The sequence below is a fragment of the Solanum stenotomum genome, chromosome 7 (assembly GCF_019186545.1).
Source record: "Solanum stenotomum isolate F172 chromosome 7, ASM1918654v1, whole genome shotgun sequence".
Lineage (NCBI taxonomy): Eukaryota > Viridiplantae > Streptophyta > Magnoliopsida > Solanales > Solanaceae > Solanum > Solanum stenotomum.
In genome coordinates this window covers 6953139-6976650 of record NC_064288.1, presented here as the reverse complement: position 1 = coordinate 6976650, position 23512 = coordinate 6953139, and the positions used below count along the sequence as shown (strand labels likewise).

The 23512-nt window shown below is 32.5% G+C and overlaps 3 protein-coding genes and 1 pseudogene across 3 annotated transcripts in view; all 4 read left to right on the top strand.

Moving 5' to 3' along the window:
* LOC125870523 (uncharacterized) overlaps positions 1-23512 on the top strand; it is a 225067-nt gene that overhangs the window by 58610 nt on the left and 142945 nt on the right. The window lies entirely within an intron of this gene.
* LOC125870537 (SKP1-like protein 1A) lies at positions 8131-8585 on the top strand (annotated as a pseudogene).
* LOC125870524 (ribosome-recycling factor, chloroplastic) lies at positions 9375-18037 on the top strand. Its single transcript, XM_049550981.1, has 11 exons — positions 9375-9539; positions 9634-9748; positions 10193-10262; positions 10340-10435; positions 11383-11480; positions 11872-11983; positions 15263-15304; positions 16468-16524; positions 16599-16649; positions 16939-16995; positions 17723-18037. Exons 1-11 carry the CDS (start codon positions 9452-9454, stop codon positions 17738-17740), a joined length of 804 nt encoding a protein of 267 aa, XP_049406938.1. The 5' UTR covers positions 9375-9451; the 3' UTR covers positions 17741-18037.
* On the top strand, positions 19711-23454 carry LOC125870517 (uncharacterized). Its single transcript, XM_049550967.1, has 2 exons — positions 19711-20595; positions 22821-23454. The coding sequence occupies exons 1-2, from the start codon at positions 19756-19758 to the stop codon at positions 23220-23222; spliced, it is 1242 nt and encodes a 413-aa protein (XP_049406924.1). The 5' UTR covers positions 19711-19755; the 3' UTR covers positions 23223-23454.

The window sequence follows — 23512 nt, the reverse complement described above, 5'->3', positions numbered from 1 at the left end:
CTAGTGCATTTTGTATGTATTGAACGAGACCGAGTAGAGATAGTTGTTTTAGACTGGTTGACAAAAACATATTCTCTAAACTATTGAATCATGTACATATATTCTCAATCTCGATATAACTTTCATGATCTGTGTATATTAATTATCGTTTTGATTCATTAAAAGGTGAGATTCTGAGATGAATCAATATGCCTGATAGATTGGATGATAATAATATATATTGGTGAAATAATAAGTTAGTTGAAGGAAACCATGTCTTGGTATAGAGATTGATGATATACCTTTTTGAGAAGCTTATAAGTTTTCATCATATCAAATCTTGCAAGTGAATTTATGAATCCGAGACATGAAATAAATTAAATAGTGCTCTAAAGGAAATTAATCATTGAATTAAATTGTCAAAAAAATAGTTTTAAATTCAAATAAAATAGTCAATTAAATTATTTTCTTAATTAATATTTTCTAAAATGCAAAAGACAGACATTTATAAATTTTAGAAGTTGATACACTTGTACAATAATTATGAGACGCGTGTACTTTTATTGATATACACTTGTATTAATTTTTTTTCTTCTAGATTCTTCCTTTAACTCACTCTCTATCTCTCACTTACTAAATTTCAGTTACTAATTTTTTATCACATTGTCACACACATTTTATTTCAATAAAATGTTCCTAATTCAGGTATGTTTTTGCTTTTCTTTTATTTCTTTAGAAAAGTTTTATGATGTTTCTCTTAATTTTTTTATAATTTAGTTTAGTTTTTGCTCTTGTGATGTTTAATTTTGATCGACAGGCAAGCGTGCTTTGGGGATCTTCAATTCTCCCTTTCCTCTCTCGATTTCGAGGATTATTTGATCGTGTCTTTAGAAGGTATACCTCATCCGTCTCAATTTATATGACATATATTATTTTTCAGGTCAAAACTAGTATTTTGTGAATACATACCATGTACTTGTATGTCAATTTCGTAGTTATCGATGGTATTAAGAATAAGTAAAAAAGAATAGAGAAAAAACCCAAGAGAACAATGTTCATATATTAGAAAAAATAAATAAATGATTCCCTTTCAACTTGCTTATGATCCACAGTCGTGAATTGACAAAATGACTTACTTTTGCTTTTTGGTAAAGAGTTCTTTTCTAATTTTGAAGATTTAAGTGGAAATTATTTTTTTAAAAAAAAATTGGGCTTGTAGCAGGAGTAATTGTTAGAAAAAATAATGTAAATATAATTGAAGAAATGAAAGTGCTTTTTGGTGCAGTGTAACCAACTCAAGGCTATCAAGGAAACGAGTAGCAGGATTGGAGTTCTATCGAATGTCCAGCTTTTTTTTTTCGAAAACTGCTCTTAGAGTAGGTTCCACGTGGAGTTGGATACCTTTGAATTAAAGTTGTAGGATTCGGTCTAATCTTTCCTAATTTAGAAATTGCACTCAATCAACATATTCCCTCCGTCCCTATTTACTTGTCCATATTTCCTCTCTTAGATGTCCCTATTTACTTGTCCATTTTGACAAATCAAGAAAGGACAAAAAAAATTTTCCTATTATACCCTCCTTTAAACTTCTCGAAAATTTAAACTTCCCTCAACATTGATTAGTTATCTTGAATAAATTTATTTTGGAATCATAATTAATAAGGGCAAAATTGTAACTTTACTATGCTAATCATTGTTGCCTTAATATGTGTGCCATTTCTAAAGTGGACAACTAAATAGGGACGGAGGGAGTAGTTTGCACTCATTCCTTCTCGACCGCCTCTACGATAAGCAAGTGAATGTAGTCGGTGCGTGGTGAACAATTCATCAACCTATTTTTCGCCTCAACTCCCTAAATAGGAATAGGGGTAGTTTTCAAGTTCAGGCTTTGAGGCGTATAAAATCACTTTCTTTAAAGAGATATTGCCCGTATACATATTGAGGAAAATACAAACAAATTCCTTTCAAATAAAATAAAGCCATTTGCTTATACATGCATATTTTTCCTTACCTATTTCTAGAGAGTCTTTATATTTATAGAAATTAAGAAATGACTTTTCATAAAAGTCTTGTTTTTTCATGAACAAATGATTTTTCATAATAGTCATGTTGACGATTGACGTCTCTTCAATTTAAGACCTCTATATATTACAAAATATTCATCAGTAACAAGGCTAATGAAAATTGAGGTGAGAAAGATGAAAAATACATCATTCTATTGATAAATTTTGTGAAGTTCCATTTTCCCTAAGAGTGAGAGCATGTAATAATTTTTATTTAAAGAGACTTCGTTATGAACGATTTATTAATGTATTTGTGTGTTAAATGTGTAAGATATATTTGTCATTATAGTTAAAAAGAACAGACAATTGGAACATTTTTAGTTTTGTGATAATAATTAAGTTTTAAATTTTAAGCTAATTTTTATTTCAATATTTCATTGTTAAAAAGTTGTAATCTAAGTTTATGACAAATATTTGCAATATTTGTTAAATCTTACCTAATATTAGTAACTTATAATCATCTTATGTCACATGTTTGCAGCCTTACGAGTTTATTTATGGACTTTGTGACGGAACTTTGGATTCAACACTTAGAAAATAGGTAAATGAAGTATGATACTATGATATGTTATTCTCATTTTTCTTCGTAGAGGATAAAAAAGAAATAAAATTATTTGTTTATGTTTCATCTTTGATATTTAATATGATCAAGAATTAAATTTATGCAGTAAATCACTTATAGTAACTTTTATTTTCATTTCATACATATATCTTAATTCACAGTGAGTAATCGAGTCTCATCGAACCTTTGTAAAATAAAACATGAAAATGAAAAAAATTAGCTACTGCAATTGGAGACTTTCAACAATGTTTATGAAATACTCATCTTCTTCTTCATCATAAAAAAAATAATATTAGAGAGAAAATAAATGAAAAGATGGAACATAATATACTTTTAAGAATGTAAAACATCAATTTATGCTTATTAATGGTATATTGAAAAAATGTTCAATAAGTTTTTCTACATTATTAATCAAACTAGTATTTCTTTTAATAAGCTTCATCTGAATCATATTATTTGGGACAAACAATATTGTACTTTCTTTTTCTTTACATTCGAGTAGGAACGTATGTTTTAGTGGTATATGATGTAGTGATCTTTATAGTCATTTTCAATAGCTTATGTATATCAATTGTGACTCGTGGGAATAAATGACAAGATATCTGAGGTGATCGAATAGATATTGGAGGAGTTTCTCAAATTTTGAAGGTTTGAATTTGAGAAGTTCGGTCAAAGTCAACATTCTAGGTTAATTAGGATAGGTTTGAATTCTACTAGTTCCGTTAGGTCTAGAAAGTGAATTTATTTTTTTGAAGTTCGATTAAGAAGGTGGTACTAATCTTAATGCATTCATGGGTCATATGAGCTATTGATTAAGAGCCCGTTTGGACTGAGTTAAAAAAGAAGAAGTAATTTTTAAGTCAAAAAATAAAAAATATGGGGAGACCTACTTTTGATTTTTAACTTATTTTAAACTTATTTTTAACCTTGTCAAACACTTCTTAACTTATTTTAAGTTTTATTTTGACTTATTTTAAGTTACTTTTATACTTGTCACTTTGTCAGACACTTTCAAAATAAAAAACTGACTTAAAAATAAATTTGACCAACTTTTAAGTCATCTTATGTTGTGTAGGTTAGAAGCTGAAGCGAATAGCAGGTGATTCTTGCTTCGAGTTGATGTTTATCGATGTCTTTGGAAATAGTTACTTGGATGTTCCGTAACATTCATACTTTGCATATCTTTACTTTTTTGGATTATTGTAATATTTTCGGATCTTGATCATGCTATGCTATGTTGAAAGTTTTATACTTATAATACCATATTTTGGGGTTATAACTATTTTCGTACTTTTGATATATTCTATAAAGTTTGACTGTAAGACTTTACTTTCTCTACTTTTTTTTTACTTCTATTATGCATTTTGATAAGTATTCGATTTGAATAAGAATTATCTTACATAAGTGGATTAGAATAAGCGTCATCTTGATCATGTTTCTCTATTGTTATTCTATCACAATTATTTTATTTTGTTATTATTGTACATAATGGATAAAAATTAAACTCTATGCTCTATTTCTTCAATTTCACAAATATTCTCATTTTCATTTTATTGTGAATCTGCATTGGAGTTGAATTATATTCAACATCGTACTTGATTTGTATTTTTTTTTTAAATTTCATTGATTTTTGATTGCTTTGAAATTGCTACAATTAGATCTTCATACGAGACATGTTTCTTCATAACTATGTTATTTATTACATAATTGATGTAAAAAATTTCAAAATTTCAGTGCCTAACTATCTTTTCAACATTTTATAATTTAACCTTGAGAGTAACATATATAGGAGTACAATAATATGTGAAGTATCTATCTTTATTTGTAAATAACTTTAAAAAGTACAACTCAAATTCAATCAACCAAAAAAATATATGATGCTTTGTATCTCAAAAGCCATAAATTGAAGAATTCTGATTCTTTACAAATTCACAAAGTTAATTTTCGCATGTTAAAGGAGAAAAATAAATAAATTTCAAACTATGTTTTTGTATTAAGAAATACTATCTCTATGTAATAAAACACATGTATCACCTAAAATTAGGACACATATATGAAAATATTGAAAGTCGAGAGATAATATCACATTTTCTTAAATTTTCTCAATTTTTTTTCTTATAGTATTTCTAAGCCCAAAAAATATTTTTTTAAAAAAGAAATTTCAAAAATAGATAATGCTAGAAGCATAATCATGCAAAATATCTACAAGTTTGCTTTATTACGATTGAAATATATGTTAGAGAGGAGAGAGACGAGCGGAATTGTGTGAGGGAGGAGAGAGACGAACGAGAGAGTGGAGAGAGGAGAGATGTGGATTGTATTTGTATATATCTCCTGGATAATTGTATATATATAACTAGTATGATACGTATCAATAAATAGAATTGTATGAACGAATACAATTGGGTAAATCACATAAATATGCTATATTAAAAAAATATTTACCATCTATAGCAATATAAATTTTTTAACTAAATATAATAATTTTTTGAAATTAAAAAATTTTACTGTCTATATTCGCTTTGCCTCTTTCTCTGCCTTTTTTTTTCTCTTCCTCCTCTGCTTCTTTTTATTTTTTTTCTTCGTCTCTTTTTGTGTCATTCTATACTTCCTCCTCTTCTTCTTCTTTTGATTCTTTTCTTCTTTCAAATTTCCATAAAGAACTCCTCTAATCAGTTTTTACCCATAATTTGCAATTTTCACCCAAAAATACGATGATAAAAGGAACAGAAAGACCGAAAATTTGTACAAAATTAAGTTTTCAAGCAGAAATTTCAAATATTTAAAATTAAAACAGCAAAAGTTCACCATTGATGGTTATTATAAAGCTTCAAATTTTGAATTCATTATTTGAATTTTATGAATTTGTGATTAGTTTCCATTCATATTTAATTCAACTTTAATATGTGTGTAATACTTTTTAATTCAAGTTTAATTCATTTGACAGTTTATTATGTTTCTTCATTTCTTACGATTAAATTACTTGTCTAATTAATTATTGATACAAGCAAGTTTTATTTAGTCTACGAATCATTGACTACTCTTTCGTTTGTATTAGATATATTTCATAATTGTATTAAAATTGTATTAAAATCATGAACAATACATTTAAAATACATATTGCGAATTCCACTCCCCTTTTAATGATATCAACTAAAATAATTTAGGTGACACACTTATAATACATTTATAATACATTTTTAATGCATATTGCAAACATCACTCATGTTCTTAGTAATACAAACCAAAAATAATTTACAAGACACATAAAATACTTGTTTTATTCATGAATAATACAAGTTTAATTCAATCTGTAGATTATTGTCTTGCCTTTCGTTACTTACACTTTTCATTCATTCTTAATTCTCTCTACTAATTCAATTTTAATTTTGTATAATACATTTTTAATGCAAATTTAATTTTGTATAATACTTTCATTAGTTACGTTTTTTTATTTATGCTTAATTCTCTCTTCTAATTCAACTTTAATGTTTGTGTAATACACTTTTAATACAAGTTTAATTCATTTTGCAGTTTATTGGTTTATTTGTTACGATTGGATTACTTGTTTAATTCATTATTGATACAAATTTTATTCAATTTACAGATAATAAAATGCTCTTTCGTTTGCTACCTCATTGATCAGCCAAGGATTGGAGAGATCAAAAAAGAGCTCATAAAAAGTTTGTAGAGAGAAAGAAAGGAAGAAAGAGTGCGAGAGAGAGAAAAAAAAGAGCGAGAGAAACGCAATTTAATAAAATACATTGTATTGTTATATATTGCTATAAATGGTAATAATTAAAGAGTATATTTAAAATAAGTAATTATTTTTTAAAAGGGATCCACTCAAGTAATTAACCCAATACAATTTGTATCAATAAATAAACTGTATTAGTGAATACAAATGTTGTATCAAGTTCAAGTGTTTTAACAAGATACTATTTGTATCAACAAACACAACTGTGTCAATGTTGTATCAAGTTCAAGTGTTTTAACAAAATACAATTTGTATCAACAAACACAATTGTATCAATGTTGTATTTCGTAACTATTGCATTTGTGTTCATGTATATTTGTATGTATTTGTTGTCATGTATATTTGTATGTATTTGTTGTCATGTATATTTGTATCACTGAAAGAAATTAATTGTTGTCATGTGTATATGTATTCATATATTGTCATGTGTGTTTTGTATTTGTATTTGTCGCTTTGTGTGTATCTGTATTTTGTATTAGTGAAAAGAATATGTACAATTGACACTTACCATTTGTATTTGTATAATTGACTATTAATTAACATGTGTTTATATCATTTATGATGTATAGTTGGCACTTAACATTTGTATATATAATTGATTATTAATATTTATATTTATATTATTGATCTTTATCATTTATATTTTGTATTAAGTGTGTGTGTGAGAGCCCGGGGGGGGGGGGGGGGGGNCGGAGAGATGACAAAAAAAGAGAGGAGAGAAATGAGTGAATTATAAAGAGAAGAGAGGTGAGGGAGAGACGAAAAATGATAAGAGGAGGCGGAGAGAAGAAGAGAGTAAAAGAGGGGTCATTTGGTTGAGATCAAGTTATCCCAGGATTAATTATCCTAGGATAACTTATCCCACCAAATATATGATATAAGTTATTCCATCACTATGATACAAATGGTGGGATAAGTTGTCCCAAAACAGTGGCGTAGCCACCCTTATGTCAGGGTGTCCAATTGGACACCCTTCGTCGGAAAAATATATCGTATTCAAGTAAAATGATAAACAAAATGGCTAAATAATATATTTTGGACACCCTTGACACAATAATATGATATAGTCTAGTGGTTTCAGGCGCCTTGAAATAATAAAGATACACAAACTTAAAGTATACGTGTGTTCGAAGCATATTCAATGGATTTATACACTTTGTTTTTGGCCTTTCTTGTTTATTTAAACACCACAAAGAAGAAAACAAACAAATGAGAACAAACAGAGAGAAGTGATTAAGCAAGCCACGAAGTGGGTAGATAACCAGATACTAAAAGTAGGAAAACAAAATACAGAGGACCAACAACCAAAACTTATGTATAAGCAATTTTAGCTAAAAGTTTACACAACCACTACAAAAATATCATGAGACATACACAACTCTTTTTTTAAAAAAAAAAAAAACATGTGTGGAAGAAGAAAAAGGCTCCTTACATAATGATTACTAAATAATTTTTCTCCTAATTGAAATTTGGAAGAAAAAAAAGGCTTCCTTTTCCTAATTTTATTCATTCACATACATACGAATTAAGTAGAATTTTCATAATTTCCTAATTTGACATTGTTTATGCAAAACAGATTTTTCTGTCGAACTCTTTTTTTTTTTTTTTCCATTTTTGACTTCGTACTTCAACTAGGACGGTGAAAACCTAATGCTCTATAAATTAAGCCCTTCAAACCTCTTATACATTATAATAATTCAAATCTCCTTTCAATAATATTTTGAACAAAAACAAATTAACATCTCTTATTCAAATATATTTTTACCATCATGTCTTCTTCAACAAAGTTCTTAACTCTAAAGACTTGCGATGGTAAGGAATTTGTACTCGACAAGGCGATAGCCGTGAGGTCACAAACTATCAAGAATATGGTTGAAGACGATTGTGTTTCAAACGTCACTCCCCTACCTAATGTCGTTAGCCAAACAATGACCAAAGTGACTGAATACTGGAAGAAACATTCAGAGGAAGACGTCTCTAAAGACATGTTGATGGAGTTTGACAAGGCTTTTGTGAAGGTGCACCACTTGATTTTGCATGATCTTATCTTAGCTACTAATTTTCTTAATGATAAGGAGATATTGGATATGATGTGACAAGAAGTTGCTGATAGGATTAAAGGAAAACACAAGAGGAAATACGTAAAGAATTTGATATCAAGAATGATTTTACTCCAGAGGAAGAAGAAGAGATCCATAAAGAGAATGTTTGGGCTTTTGAATGATTTTATTACATTACTGTTATTTTTCGTTCTTTTTGTTTTATTTTAGAATTAAAACGGTCTAGTTAGCTATATCTTATTTTATTTTATTTAGTTCTATATTTTGTTGTTCATTACTTTTATAGATTGTTCTTTGATTTTGATTGATTTATAAATTATGTTGAAAAGAAATTAAAGCTATTTGAACAAACAACTTAGTGACTGAAAATAGAGTCTAACTATTGAACTTATAAGCAAACAAATTATTGATTTTGCTAGAAAAATCAATAAAATATCTATTAACTAAAATTTTACCTAACCATTAAATTAATAGCTCTTGCTCTCTCACTGTTACAAGAAAATTAAATTGAATATTGATTCAAGATTCAAATTACAAAAAAATGTTTTTTGACGGAAATTTTAAAAATGATTATTAAGAAATAAATATTGAGATACACAATTTTTTAAAAGATAATTAATAAATAAATACTGAGATAATCAAACAAGATAGAAATAATCTATCTCAATTCCAATTATAAAATAAATAATAGTATAAACAATTTTCTATGTTGGCTTTACTTTGGATACTCTTCACGAATTTTTTGCCTACGCCACTGATTCCAAACATGACAATCAAAAGATACCAAAAATTTATCCCAAGATTATTTTTTATCCCTCACATCAATCGATATCTGAAAACCTAACTATAGCTTACGTATAGTAATTATTTCGAAATATTTGCCTAACTACTTAATTTTCCTATTAAAAAAATGAAAGAAGAAAAAGAATAACAAAATGGAAACTTCTTATCCAAAATTTCAGGCTGAAGTCTAAAAAAAAAAAAAGAAGAAAGAGCTTTTCTCTTTGCAAAATTCACTGTCCCTTCAACAATGACGATAGCTTTGTCTCCTGCAACTCCAGTACGTTTGCTATGCCAACAGCAACTCACCCGCAAACCTGTTCTCTTTTGCTTTCAAGGTATCTCTCTTTCTTCTCTCTATTTGGTAGTCTTTTGAGCTTCTGAGTTTTGAAAGGTGTCCGTCTCTGTGGCATTTCAACAAACATCTTGCAGATAAATTTCCTACTTCTGGTAATGTGGTATGTTGGTCGGCGTCTGCGAATTACTCGAGCTTATGGGTTGGAGCAAGGAGATTGCAGCCTCTTGTTAAACCATCTTGGGGAAAGAGGCAAGCTAATTCTGTATTCTTGTGCTGTTTGCTCATTCTTTTTGTATGTCAGTAGAAAATGTTAAGTACCCATGTAGGAATGAAACATCTAGATTGACTCGAATGGATATTGAAGAGTTATAGTCGACCCCAAATAGTTTGGTATTTTAAATTGGGGTTAGGGGAAGGGAAAATGGGGATGGGATTAGTAGGTGAGGAATCGAATCTTCACCAATAAAATGACAGTTCAGGTAGCCAACCAACTAACTGACCTACTAAGATTTCTCAAATAGTTTGGTATTGAGGTGTAGCAGTAGTAGATAGATGTTGTTTGTCTTGGTGGTGCTTGCAATGATTTTCATTGTTGATCTCCATATGCGTAACTTGGGTTGATTTCATTATTAACTTATGGTAACTTGGGTTGATTTCATTATTAACTTATGGTAACTTGGGTTGATTATTCAGAAGTGGAATTGTGAGGTGTGCAACAATTGAAGAAATAGAAGCTGAAAAATCTTCGATTGAGAAAGATGTGGTGAGTATAGTGATATTCATTTTCATTATCAAAAGCTATGTTAACTCTTTGTTTACAGACCTTTTATTTTACTTTAGAAAGAAAGGATGGAAAAGACAGTTGAAACTGTAAGGTCAAATTTCAACTCTATAAGGACAGGAAGAGCTAGCCCAGCAATGCTAGATAAAATTGAGGTAAGACATTCTGTGGGATCCCCCTTCCCTCCTCTCTCTCCCTCCCCCACTTACACTTGTGGTTAACATGACTATTTTCTTTATAACCATCACAACTGATACAGTAGAACATACTGAGCGACTTGCAAAGCCATTTAAATGGTACCAACAAATTTGTAATTTATAAGTGAATTGAGAGTCCTGTTAGTCATAGGTGCCATGTTGTGTTAAAGCAAAAAGTCTCACATTCGTGGTTAATGAGATAGGTGGACTCCTTATAAGGCTTGGACAATCCTCCTCCCTTTGAGCTAGTTTTTGGGATGTGAGTTAAGCCTAAGACCTAATTTAACATGGTATCAGAGTAGGGCACATCTCACCCAATGTTGGGGCCCCAAAAAAAAAAAATCAAAAAATTGCCCAAAATTTCCCACACACCAGATGCTAAGCACCAAGCGTGAGGTGGGTCAAAAAATTGCCCAAAATTGCCCACGCACCAAATGCTAAGCACTGGGCGTGAGGTTGGGGTGTTAAAGCAAAAAGTCCCACATTGGTGGTTAATGAGATGGGTGGACTCCTTATAAGGCTTGAGCAATCCTCCTCCCTTTGAGCTAGTTTTTGGGGTTTGAGTTAGGCCTAAGACCTAATTTAACTGATATGTTTTCCTCTCCAATTCTCTTCTGGTCTATCAGAAGTAAAGTCAATTGTACCACATACCTGCTGCTCTTGCATTATCACTTCTGAATGATATATGTGTTTTTGCTTGAAGGTTTATGTGTCTTTTCATTATTTTCACTTCAAGCCCCTAGCATTTCCTTATTATTTCTCATGCATTATTCATACTAATTATCTGGGTGTGGAGATGTGGTGTCTGAGACATGGTGGTAAAACATAATTTCTTTGTTTCATTTCTATATTCAATATATCTAAGTCCAGCTTTTCTTTTTTTCATTTTGTTTTGCTCATACAAGGTTGATTATTATGGCACTCCAGTCAGCTTGAAAAGCATAGCACAAATTAGCACTCCTGATGCAAGTTCTATCTTGGTGCAGCCATATGACAAATCCAGGTTGAACTTCTGAAACATTTGAAAAAAAGAAAGAAAATCAGGTCGGGCTGATACTGTGGATGTCTTGACCATTATCTCACGCTTTCTTGATATCATCAATACTACTTGTAAATTCTTAGATTCATTTGAAGTAGGGTGGCAAAAGAGTGAGTTCTGGAATTCAGATGCATCAGAACAATAGGACGTCTACTTCATCAGACTCATTGGCCCTTATGTACTGCTTTTCTTGTATAATTGTCATGATAACAAGTCATAGAATTTGTCGTCAATTTTAGGCCTTAGGCTAATAAAATTATCCTCGTGAGGAATTCCTTAGAACCATTTTGTAGCAACTTTGCATATGTTTGCACTTTGCACTGCACTAAGCATTAGTCTTTGTCTTAATTTTCAGTTTAAAGGCTATAGAGAAGGCTATTGTCAGCTCTGATGTTGGTATGACGCCAAATAATGATGGAGAAGTAATACGATTGGCTGTACCCCAGTTGACATCAGACAGGAGGAAGGTATTAAGTGTTCCAGTGCTTAGTCAAGTTTGTTTCTTCTAGATGCCAGCTTTCAGCTTGAATGTTAATCTTTGTTTCTTTTAAGCAAGCATGAATATTTTGTTCATCTCACTGTGGTCATTTAGCCACTCATGCTATGGGTTGGATTGATGTTATCTTTGTTTTATTTACCTGGTTTCCGGATAGCTAAGTTGCTCGGACTTGGGTGCGGGTATCCGAGATGGATGTGAATCCAGAGTTGGATTCGGCAAAATTTAAATTTTAAGATTCGGGGGTGCGAATCCGAGTATGGATACGGGCTAAGTTGCGCGGACTCTTCATTTTTGAAGGCAAACCCATCTCGACGCGACACTGGTGCGGGTGCGGGGTGCGTGTCGGATTCGGTCAATCCGATCCGGACACTTTGACCAGAGCCGAGAAAAAAATTTGGGGAAAAGGAGATCAGTTTCCGACGACCTCTTCAGAGAGGCGGCGGAGCTGTAAGAAGCTTGAAAAAGTAAAAAGAAGAAGAAAGAGGAGGAGTTTTTTCTTCATTGGAAAAGTAAAGAGAAGAAGAAAGAGGAGGAGTTTTTTCTTGAAAAAGTACAGGAAGTACAGCTTTTTTATTTTTTTGAAAAAGTAAAGTAATATGCAATTCATTATTAAATATATTTCATAAATATTTTTAATAATATTTTATTATATATATATATATATATATATATATATACACTTATTTGATTATACTAGATATATTTTTTTTATTGATATAATTTTATTTTTCGAGGTACGCTAAAAATAATACGCAATTATACCATGTATATATAATATATTACACCTTATATTATATATACCATGTATACCAATTAGCCGTATCCCCGCACCCGTATCCATACTCGGATTCGCACCCCCGAATCTTAAAATTTAAATTTTGCCGAATCCGACTCTCGGATTCACATCCGTCTCGGATATCCGCACCCGAGTCCGAGCAACTTAGGATACGGGTGCGGGGATACGGCTAATTGGTATACATGGTATATATAATATAAGGTGTAATATATTATATATACATGGTATAATTGCTTATTATTTTTAGCGTACCTCGAAAAATAAAATTATATCAATAAAAAAAATATATCTAGTATAATCAAATAAATGGATATATATATATATATATATATATTTAATAATGAATTGCATATTTTGGTATAATTACATACAAAATAAAAGGAGTATAATTTTGTTAAAGAAAAGAGAGAATATAATAAACATTAAAAGTATTAATTTATTTTATAAATAAAATAGGACACACTTATCTAGAGAAACCCTTAGCCTTTAGTTTTCTTTTTCAAGAAAAGTTGAAAAGACTTTACTTTTTCAAAAAAATAAAAAAGTTGTACTTCCTGTACTTTTTCAAGAAAAAACTCCTCCTCTTTCTTCTTCTCTTTACTTTTCCAATGAAGAAAAAACTCCTCCTCTTTCTTCTTCTTTTTACTTTTTCAAGCTTCTTACAACTCCGCCGCCTCTCTGAAGAGGTCGCCGGAAACTGATCTCCTTTTCCCCAAATTTTTTTCTCGGCTCTGGTCAAAGTGTCCGGATCGGATTGACCGAATCCGACACGCACCCGCACCAATGTTGCGTCGAGACGGGTTCGCCTTCAAAAATGAAGAGTCCGCGCAACATAGCCGGATAGCCACGCTTTCTCATCTTCTTTATCCTGTATCTTGGAAAATATTTGGCTATTGTTCCTGAAAATTTGATCACTAATTAATGTTGTCATTTCTGTAGTCAAGAACTACAGACTAGGTACTCGCTTTTCAGTTACATCTGTTTTGTGTTAATATCTTGTATCTTTGTCATTAATATTCAGTAAGTTTGTCTTCCTCTTTTAAGGATTTAGACCTAATAGGATATCATAAACATTTCAGGTTGTGAGGTAGGTGATTTAACCTTTCCAAAGTTTTACTGTATTGTCCCTACATGGTACACTATGTAGGTTGTGAAGGATTTTAAGCTAAATACCCATGTCTTTCGCTCCTTACTTTTCTGCCCTAGATCACCCCCTTAATAGAGCAACACAAGATTTGAAATATAAGCAGCTTTTGCCTTATAGTAACTTCCCTGTCACCGTGTTTTCTAGCCTTTATGCCAACGTACTCTTTTGAAGTAACCTTCTTCATACTAGAATATAGATATTTTATGGGGCTATATAACGTTATGAGCTTCTAGTTACGGTAGTATATTGATTGACTGGTGCATAGCAAAAGAATTGTATAATACCATTCATAATCTGTTAAAAACACAATGTTTCTGGTGTTTCTCTATGGGAGCTTGTAGGGAAAACCTGGTTTTACCGCTCACTCCTACAACAACAACATACCCAGTGTAGTCCCATAGGTGGGGTATGGGGAGGGTAGAGTGTATGCAAACCTTACCCCTGCCTCGTGGAGGTAGAGAGACTGTTTTCGAAAGACCTTCGGATCAAGTAACGCATATCAAAGTAGTTTGAAAAAGAAAATACAGATGAAGAGTGATGCCTAAACTAATTCATACCTCTTTTGTTGTTTTTATGTTTATTTCATGTGTTTTTATAGTAACCAATGATCTTAAGTTCATATATGGCTGTAATATTTCATTGCTTTGGCAACTAAAGCCCATTTAATTTGAAGGACAATATACTTTCATGTTTGAATTGATACTGGAATCAAGCTTTTATTGCTTACATCTCTCATTTAAAGTTGATGCTATCATTTCTCATGACAATACATTATTGGTTCACCAATGTGAAGTTCTTCTGGTGTATCTGACATCATCTAGTCTTCCTGACTTCTCTATATTGCTCAGACGAAATTAGGGGCACTGCCTACACTATGCAGTTCTCCTAAATGACTAGACATATAGGTTTAATAACTGGTTGAGTGACCTAGTTTTTATTAGAGGACTGACAAACTCAAACTATTTCTTATCTCAACTACACGCGACATTTTCCTATTCAAGCTATGTGACAGGTGCACACTCCCAAAAATAACCTTTGCTTCCAAATTGATGGGCATCCATTCTGTTAGTTGATTCAGAACATTTGTCCTTTTTTATTATGAAGTATTTCAAAAGTTATGGCTTACAATAGCATGCTTTTATGAAAAATAGACTTGCAGCTTTTGATCTAGTTCTACTTAAGTCTACTTAATAGGTTTTCCCCAAAGTTTATGAGTTGGTAAATTTGCGAATAATTCAGTATATTCAATTTCTGACACTGAGTATATTTTAGTTTTCACTTTTATTTCTCTTCTTTTTATCCAGGAGTTATCCAAAATTGTTTCTAAACAGGCCGAGGAAGGAAAGGTAAGTTTTATCTGTTCTAAAAGCTTGTTCTAACTCCTTTTCTATGTTATTTTCTGCTTTCCAAAAGAAAAAAAAATCTTTATTCTTAATCTAGTGGGATCTACTATTAGAAATAGCTCCTATTTGTCCTTTGGAGCACCTGAGGTTTCAGATTTACAATTGGTCATGACTGTGGTATATTTATACCTGTACTTGGTGCTTGTAGAGGTACCCTCTCCAGGGTCCTTATTGTATTAAGCAGTAAAACTTGGTGTTATGAACAACGGGGTAGTTCAATCATCCAACAAAAAGATACTAAATGACACATTTAGAACTGGGATTGTGAGGAAGAGAATTTCTTATATTTTGTTATCAATTTTTCATTTCTTTTTGTTGCAAATATGCATCTTTTATGTCTAGTTTCCCTCTCCTTTTACTTGGATTTGATGTACTTGAGCTGAGGGTCTTTCGGAAACAGCCTCTCTACCTGAACGAGGTAGTGGCAAGGTCTGCGTACACTCTACCCTCCCTAGACCCCACCTAGTGGGATTTCACTGGGTATGTTGTTGTTGTTGTTGTTTATGTCTAGTTTGCTTTGTATAGAGTGTTAAAATTCTAACATGATTGACTGAATTATCATTGCAGTCAGTATATGATGTTGAACTAAATTTTCATACTCTTTCTCTCTCCCTCCCAATAGTGACACACTTATTGTTGAAATAAAAAAAAGCTTTTCTGTCCACGAAATACCTAAACAATTCAACTAAGGTTTCACTTTTAAGAATGTTTAGATTATACTGCTGTTATTCTATCCCCTGGGCGTTGGTTTAATGGTAAGAGCACAAAGTGTGATGTGTGGGTTAAGCGCATGTCACGAGTTCAAACCCTGCCGTAAACAAAAGCCTAACATTTAAGTGGAGAACAGTAGAGGGGGCAGGCCCAATAACCACTGAATTTAGTACAGTTCGTCATTTTCCCTCTGGTATTTCTATGTAATGAAAAAAACCAGCGCTGATATTCTGAATGGAAAAACCTTTTGTCTTCTGATATTCAAAGTCAGATAGCTTGCCCTCTTACTTTGAATCTATCTGTTGGTTAGGGATGGAGTAGTTGATTGTGCTTATATTGCCTATTGATCATGTCCGTTGGACTATTACTATCTCTTTCTCATAAAATATTTGCAGGTAGCTATAAGGAATATACGAAGAGATGCCTTAAAAGCTTATGAAAAACTTGAGAAGGTTTGAGCTCTAGGCAATTTTTGGCCCATATCTTTCGGATGCTAGATATTGAGGAAGCTTTACTTTTTTTTCAGGAGAAAAAGCTTTCTGAAGACAATGTGAAGGACCTATCTAGTGATTTACAGGTAACTAACAAAGTTTGATGTTCATGGCACAAGAGTTCCAAAACAGAAAGTGATTATCCATATCTGTTTAAACAATTGTCTCATAAATTGTACGCTTTAACTGTTAAATACTTCAGTTGGATTCTACTGGAAGAAGAAATAAAATTGTTTTCAGATTTTCTCGTAATACCAACTTTTGCTCTAATTTCTCAAACCTGCAGTAGAAAATAGCTCAAATTACTACTAATAATCATCATTATAGTGCAATCTGAAGTCTTCTACTTGTGTCATTCTTCCTTTTTCTACACAGAAAGTGACAGATGAATACATGAAGAAGATTGATACTGTCTTCAAGCAGAAGGAGAAGGTATGTTAATCAAGAATATCATGTGGTTTGAGATAAAATGTCGTGTATGCAAAAATATATGGGTAGACTCTAAATCCCTGGTAACTGTTTTCTAATAAGTTATAAACAAGCAGAAACTGAGTATCAGCAGTTAAGTTCTGATTTGGGCAATAAAGAAATATTTCCTTACCCTTCCCTTCACCACACCATGTTTCTCTGCACCTTTGTGCTTTGCTAGGCCTTTCTAGATACCTTGTGTGTTTCCTAATGTGCATTGACTAGGCTCTGCATAACAGGAATGGGAGTCTAGCATCATCTTGTGTCTGTTACAGGCAGTCCGTTAATGTAAACGGAATCATTGATTTCAAGCATGCACACCCCAAAAAGAGTTTTTACTCTTTTTTTTCCCAATTCAAACTCTCTAGTCTTGTGTTGTCTGGCAATCTTCTATTTGCTGACCAAATAAATAGGAACATTTGTCATCCTCCGAAAAAATGCTTCTACTGGAAAATGGAGTATTATAATGCAGCTGCTTCTCCTTTCCATTTTCCTTGTTCCATGTTAATCTTATCCAATTGATAATATGATGCTAGTCTGCTTTCTTTTCCAATTTTTCCCTCTTCCATTGCGAGGATTGGTTGTTTCCTCGTTTACCATGCTTCACCTTTTGACTCACTTCTGCTTCCTTTTTATTTACACAATGAAGGTTAGTAAGATTTTATTGAAACATGTTTACGTTTGATCTCAGGAACTGCTGAAAGTTTGACAACAGTTCTGTTCAATGTGTATATGGAGTTTGTGCAGTAATGAAGCTTTACTTGGAAGGTTCATCTGGTGCAATAGGCTTGTCACATGCCTTCGTAAAAAAATGACCATGAATTTTTCATTGTAAAGATCACTCAGGAACTGGAATGATCCCTGTTAATTTTGTTAGGAATTTCTGTTTTACTGGAAATTACTCCCAAAAGAAGTTAAATCTGCCTGTGGCGACATGATTAAAGCTGCTGGATTATGTAACTACAGGATCCGGAATGCAATCTACTTGCTGATGGTAGAATATCTACTCTCCCTGCTCTTCTTTCTCTTAATGCAAGTCTTTCAAAGACCTTTTAGTTGTCTGTCTGCTTATTCATTTAATACATTGGTTGTGTAAATATAATATGGGTTTTTGGAAAATTTTAAAGTGGTGTTACAATTTTGGGCAGTGTAGTTGTATAAAGATTGAAGAGCTCGATACGATTTCAGTGAAGTTTTGGAATACAGGAAGGGTAGTATAGAGTGACGGTGCTATTGGATGTCATTTTTAAGATGGTGAACAAGGTGACATTCAAAGTTATACCCACTCTAGCGATATCAAACTGCTAAGCCACACTATAAAAATTGATAGAGGATAATGGAGATGAGGGTGTGAAAGGGCATGTTCAAACTCATATTTTGTTGTAATTATATTATCAAGTGAATTCAACAATTCTACTATCTTTTTAAAACTTTCTGAAAGTGGTTTGTTTTAATCTTTATAATTTGCAATTTCCAAATTCATGTTTCATCAATTTTATTCTCTATAATAGTAGTCAAAATATTATAAATTTGTAGTAAAAATTTTTCGATCTCTATGGAATGATATCATAAATTATATTATAAACAAAGTAGCATAAAAAATCCTAAAAACATTAACCTCCTCAAAAGGGGTTCATATGGGTTTTGAGGAGTAAAAGATACTCATTATTTCGATAACTAACAGTAAAATTTGGTACATTCACTATCCTCTGTGTGTCACCAGTATTTGATGCAACTTAACCCAAAAAAGAAGTATTTAATGCAAAAGTGGGGGATTGTCTCTATGAATCAAAACAAGGTTTTGACATATGGATGTATTAAGAGATAGCACATTGTTGTCAAAGTCTAGTCAGATTCAGCTCAACAGAAACAACACAAATTAAGAATATGAAATCGTGTCGGATTTATATTTTGATATACCTTAAACCTGGTGCAATATCGAAAGATTATCTCACATTAATACTATGACTGATATGTCACTCATGGTCGATCATGATAAATCTCATCCTGTAATCAATTTTGAAAAAAAAATTAAAATTCTCTCTAGCAGTTATACATTCACACATGTAACTGCTTTAACATGTTGAGTATTATCACTATTAGGGGTTGAATTCATACAAAATAGTATATAGGATTAGATTACAAATATACTTGTTTCCCTATAGAATAAGGCACTTGATTTTCCTCATAAATATTGTATGCACTCTAGGTTGTAACAAAGCATTCAAACTCTTACTTTCTTGACGAGGTTGGGTGACAATTTCGCTTGAGATAACTAAATAAGATCTACTTTACCTCTTTTGCTTATTGCTTTACAATTCATCGCTCCGGTTCATTATTTGGATTATTTTTATCACAAATCATTAAGTATTAGAAAAATATTTTTTCGTCTTAATAATCTACGTGACTTAAACTTGAAACACAATTTATTATACTACTAAATTACAAATTTATAAATAAATAAAAATATGAAAATAATAAAAATTATACCTCAAAAAACTATGTCATACTTTTGAAAGCAAAATTTACAAATATTTACTCTCTAAATAAGTTTCCACTATTTTTCTTTTTTGCATAATTCCCATCAAACTCAAATCAAGGGGGAGAAAAATATATATACAGGACTTCAGGGTCCCAATCCCCAATTATAATTACAGACTGTTCGTCTTTTGACCTTTTTCCTTTTTTTGAGAAAATTTTCCGAGCAGGAGAAACCCTAGGCCGATGGATATACTGAAACAGGAATTGGAGCAACGTCGGAAAAATCTGGCTCAAGATGTCGGTGGCCGGAAAGTTTTCAAGCGGTCGGAGATCGAACAGAAGCGTCTCCAGAGGATTCGCGAAGAGGAAAAACGTGAAGCTGAGGCCAAAGCCCTCCGTCAAAAGCAATTGGAACAGAACCAGAAGTCTACCGATGATTCCTCATCAAAATCAAACTCCAAAACCGATACTCAATGCCTCAAGCAGGATTCATCATCTTCATCGGTATCCAAAGTACTTACCGACGAGCAAAAAATCGATGGATTAAACCTTCCTCGACAAGAAGTTATTCGTCGACTTAGGTTTCTGAAACAACCGGTGACTTTATTTGGTGAAGATGACGAGGCGAGGCTTGATCGTTTGAAGTTTGTATTAAAAGCTGGAACGTTCGAAGTTGACGATTCTGACATGACTGAGGGGCAAACCAATGACTTTTTGAGGGATATTGTGGAATTGAAGAAACGGCAGAAGTCGGGGATGATGAGTGAAAGGAAGCGGAAGGTAACGGAGGATTCTGGTGAGGATAAAGATGGAGGAGGTGGTGACGAAGATTTGAGTGGAGATGGAAACTCCTCGGGGGTTGATCATGATAAGGATTTGAAGAGGATGAAAACGAATTTTGTTGAGTTGTGTGATGAAGATAAGATTTTGGTGTTCTTTAAGAAGTTGTTGAATGAGTGGAATCAGGAGCTTGATGAGATGACTGATTCTGAAAAGCGGACGGCCAAGGGGAAATCCATGGTCGCTACTTTTAAGCAGTGTGCTAGGTACTTGCATCCGCTATTCAAGTTCTGCAGGAAAAAGGTAACTGTTGACTCCCCTTTTAATTGGTTTGTTTAGATGCTATATTTAGTTTCTGCAAGCTTTATATTAGTTGTCTATCTTCATCAACACAATTGCTTGAAATTGAAACTTAATTAGAAATTTTCTTAATTAGACTCGTATGAATTGAGTCTTAGGTGGATCCAAATTATGAAAGAATAAACTACGCAATTCAATACGGAATATGGTCGTTTTTGTTGGAGTTCTAACTTTGATATAAAAGATTATATAGTCTCTTGTAGAAGTCTGTGTTTGCATCTAGTGATGATTTATTTTGATTTAACACATAAGCTCATCATAACTGGAGTTGATTTGCTTTGATGTTTGATTGAATTTGATCTGTAAAATTTATGATCTCTTGTTCTTCCACTGTCTTTGTTGGAGGTGAAATAGGTCGTATTATAGAACATTGATGAAGGATAAGAGCACCTTCTTACTATATATCCTGTGTTAGATTTTACCCGCACATAGTCTCATCCTGTGTTATGATCTCTACTCTAATTCTCATTGCCATCCGGGATTGAGCAGATGATGGGATAAACTAATGAATCCATTGGCCATTCCTCATGTGACTAAGGATGTTATATTCTGAGGTAGCTATGGCATAATGACCTGGAAGAGTTAATGGTTCAATGAATTTGCAGACAAAGAGACAGTCCCTATATGCACATGCATAAAAAGATTTGCACTTTTCTTGTGTATAAATATAGAATGATGCGTGTATTCCCTAAGTTAATTACATTACTGAAAAAATAACATTCACTTAATTAATTGATGTATATGTACTGTGCACTAGACCTCATCTCCTATCCTTCATCATGTGATAATGATAACTCTATAGATGATGATTAGTCAAGTGTAGGAGAGGATCTTATGCTATGTCATATTATTATACAATAGATAATGGATTATATAAGAAAAATGGAAAGATTTGCTTTTTTTTAACCGACTCTTCCTCCTCTGTCAATGCTAGCAAGGACCTATAGGTTACTTTACTTATTTAAGATAATGAGAATGGGTTAGTCAAAAAGGAAAAGCCCGAGCTTCTAAGCTTTTGCATTTTCTGCATTGAACTTCTCATTGGAAGCAATTTGATCTGCCTATATGAAATAGACCGTTTTGCTAGCTTCACAAAGTACAAATGAAAAGCCCACACACAATTAACTTGTCTTAAGCTCAGTCTCCTTTCTGAGAAGGGAAGGAAGACTGGATGGATGATAGGCAAAAGGTAAGAATACATTGAGCAGCCACCTTTTTAAAGGAGTGAACACTTGAATTAGGACAAGCTATCATGCATTGCAATTGAGAAAGTAAATTTTTTTTGATAATGATAATTGAGAAAGTAAATAAGCACTATGTTGTTGATGACACAATGCTTCTCGATGCTTGCATTTGGAGAGAACGTGGGACCTAACACACTCTTCTCGATGCTTGCATAGGGTTTTAGAGTTAAACCAAGGTTATTTTCTATTTTGATCAAATGTTGGATTTAGTTCCATGATGAGGTTAAATAGAGCGACCTGTTCTTGAAGATTCATATAGTCAATCCCAACTTACTCAAGATTCAGGTGTTGAAGGATTTAGTTGTTACTATAGTGGATGCTAAACCAATACCTCCCATAATATCCCTTTACTCAATAAAATCCACAAGTCATTCACAAGTTTTGTAAATCCAAGTATATCTCAATGTGATTATTTGTCGATCAGCCCAATTTTATGTGCAGAAAGATGATAATTACCGAACTTATTTCTAATGGTACGTTCTTGAGCCAACTCTGAACATAGGGGGTATATAATGTATGTAGATGGAAAGCTCATATTTATGTAGCAGTGCTGCTGGTCTCTCTATTAAAATATCCCCCAGTCCATAGAAGTCCTAGGTTCTTGAGCTAACTCTGAACATAGGGAGTATATAAGGTGTGTAGATGGAAAGCTAATATATATGTAGTAGTGCTGCTGGTTTATCTACTAAAATATCTCCCAGTCCATAGAAGTTTTGAATCTGAGTTTAATATGCTGGTAAAGTAGAACTTCTTGCAGCTTAATAATTCTGATGATGAGGTCTAAGGTCTTTACTTTCTGTCGTTGTCTTTTTAAAAAAAACATTCCAATATGTTTCTTTTATTCTCCCTTTTAAGATTCCTATTCAGATTATTTCTTCTGCATGAGAAGCTTATTTTGACATGGTTTACTTCTTTTGTATGCAGTTACTTCCTGATGACATTAGGCAAGCACTACTTGTGGTTGTTGAATGCTGTATGAAGAGGGACTATCTAGCTGCAATGGATCAGTACATTAAGATGGCAATTGGTAATGCACCTTGGCCTATTGGTGTTACTATGGTTGGTATTCATGAACGGTCAGCTCGTGAGAAGATTTACACAAACAGTGTTGCTCATATCATGAATGATGAGACAACTAGGAAGTATCTGCAATCAGTTAAAAGACTGATGACATTCTGCCAACGACGTTATCCAGCAATGCCATCCAAAGCTGTGGAGTTCAATAGTCTTGCAAATGGCAGTGACTTGCAGTCTCTACTTGCAGAAGAGGGTACTTCTGGGGGATCTCAAACCTCAGAGGAAAGGCTTCGAATAATGCCTGCATAAGGGATAATCCTTCAACATATATATATTAATTTGCCATTAGTACTCTCTTTTTTCCGCTTCTCTCCATGATGTAGCTGAATTATGGCCTGCACTGCAAAGCCTTGCACAAGGGGGGAAAAGAATTTGGATGACCTGGTTTGTAACTTGTGGAATTTGATCTTCTGTAGAGAAAACTCACTTTTAGTTCTGGGATAAGTTATTATGATACGTGTTAAGTGCTTGCTTTTTCTTAGCTTTACCTGTGTTTCAGAATAAAGTCATTTGATGTTTATATAATACGTAGTACATGC

Coding starts and splice junctions, on each gene's coding strand:
- LOC125870524 (XM_049550981.1), top strand. CDS start 9,452: ATGACGATAGCTTTGTCTCCTGCAACTCCAGTACGTTTGCTATGCCAA. Junction 15,305..16,467: donor AACAGGCCGAGGAAGGAAAG/GTAAGTTTTATC, acceptor AAATATTTGCAG/GTAGCTATAAGGAATATACG. Junction 16,525..16,598: donor CTTATGAAAAACTTGAGAAG/GTTTGAGCTCTA, acceptor CTTTTTTTTCAG/GAGAAAAAGCTTTCTGAAGA.
- LOC125870517 (XM_049550967.1), top strand. CDS start 19,756: ATGGATATACTGAAACAGGAATTGGAGCAACGTCGGAAAAATCTGGCT. Junction 20,596..22,820: donor TCAAGTTCTGCAGGAAAAAG/GTAACTGTTGAC, acceptor TTTTGTATGCAG/TTACTTCCTGATGACATTAG.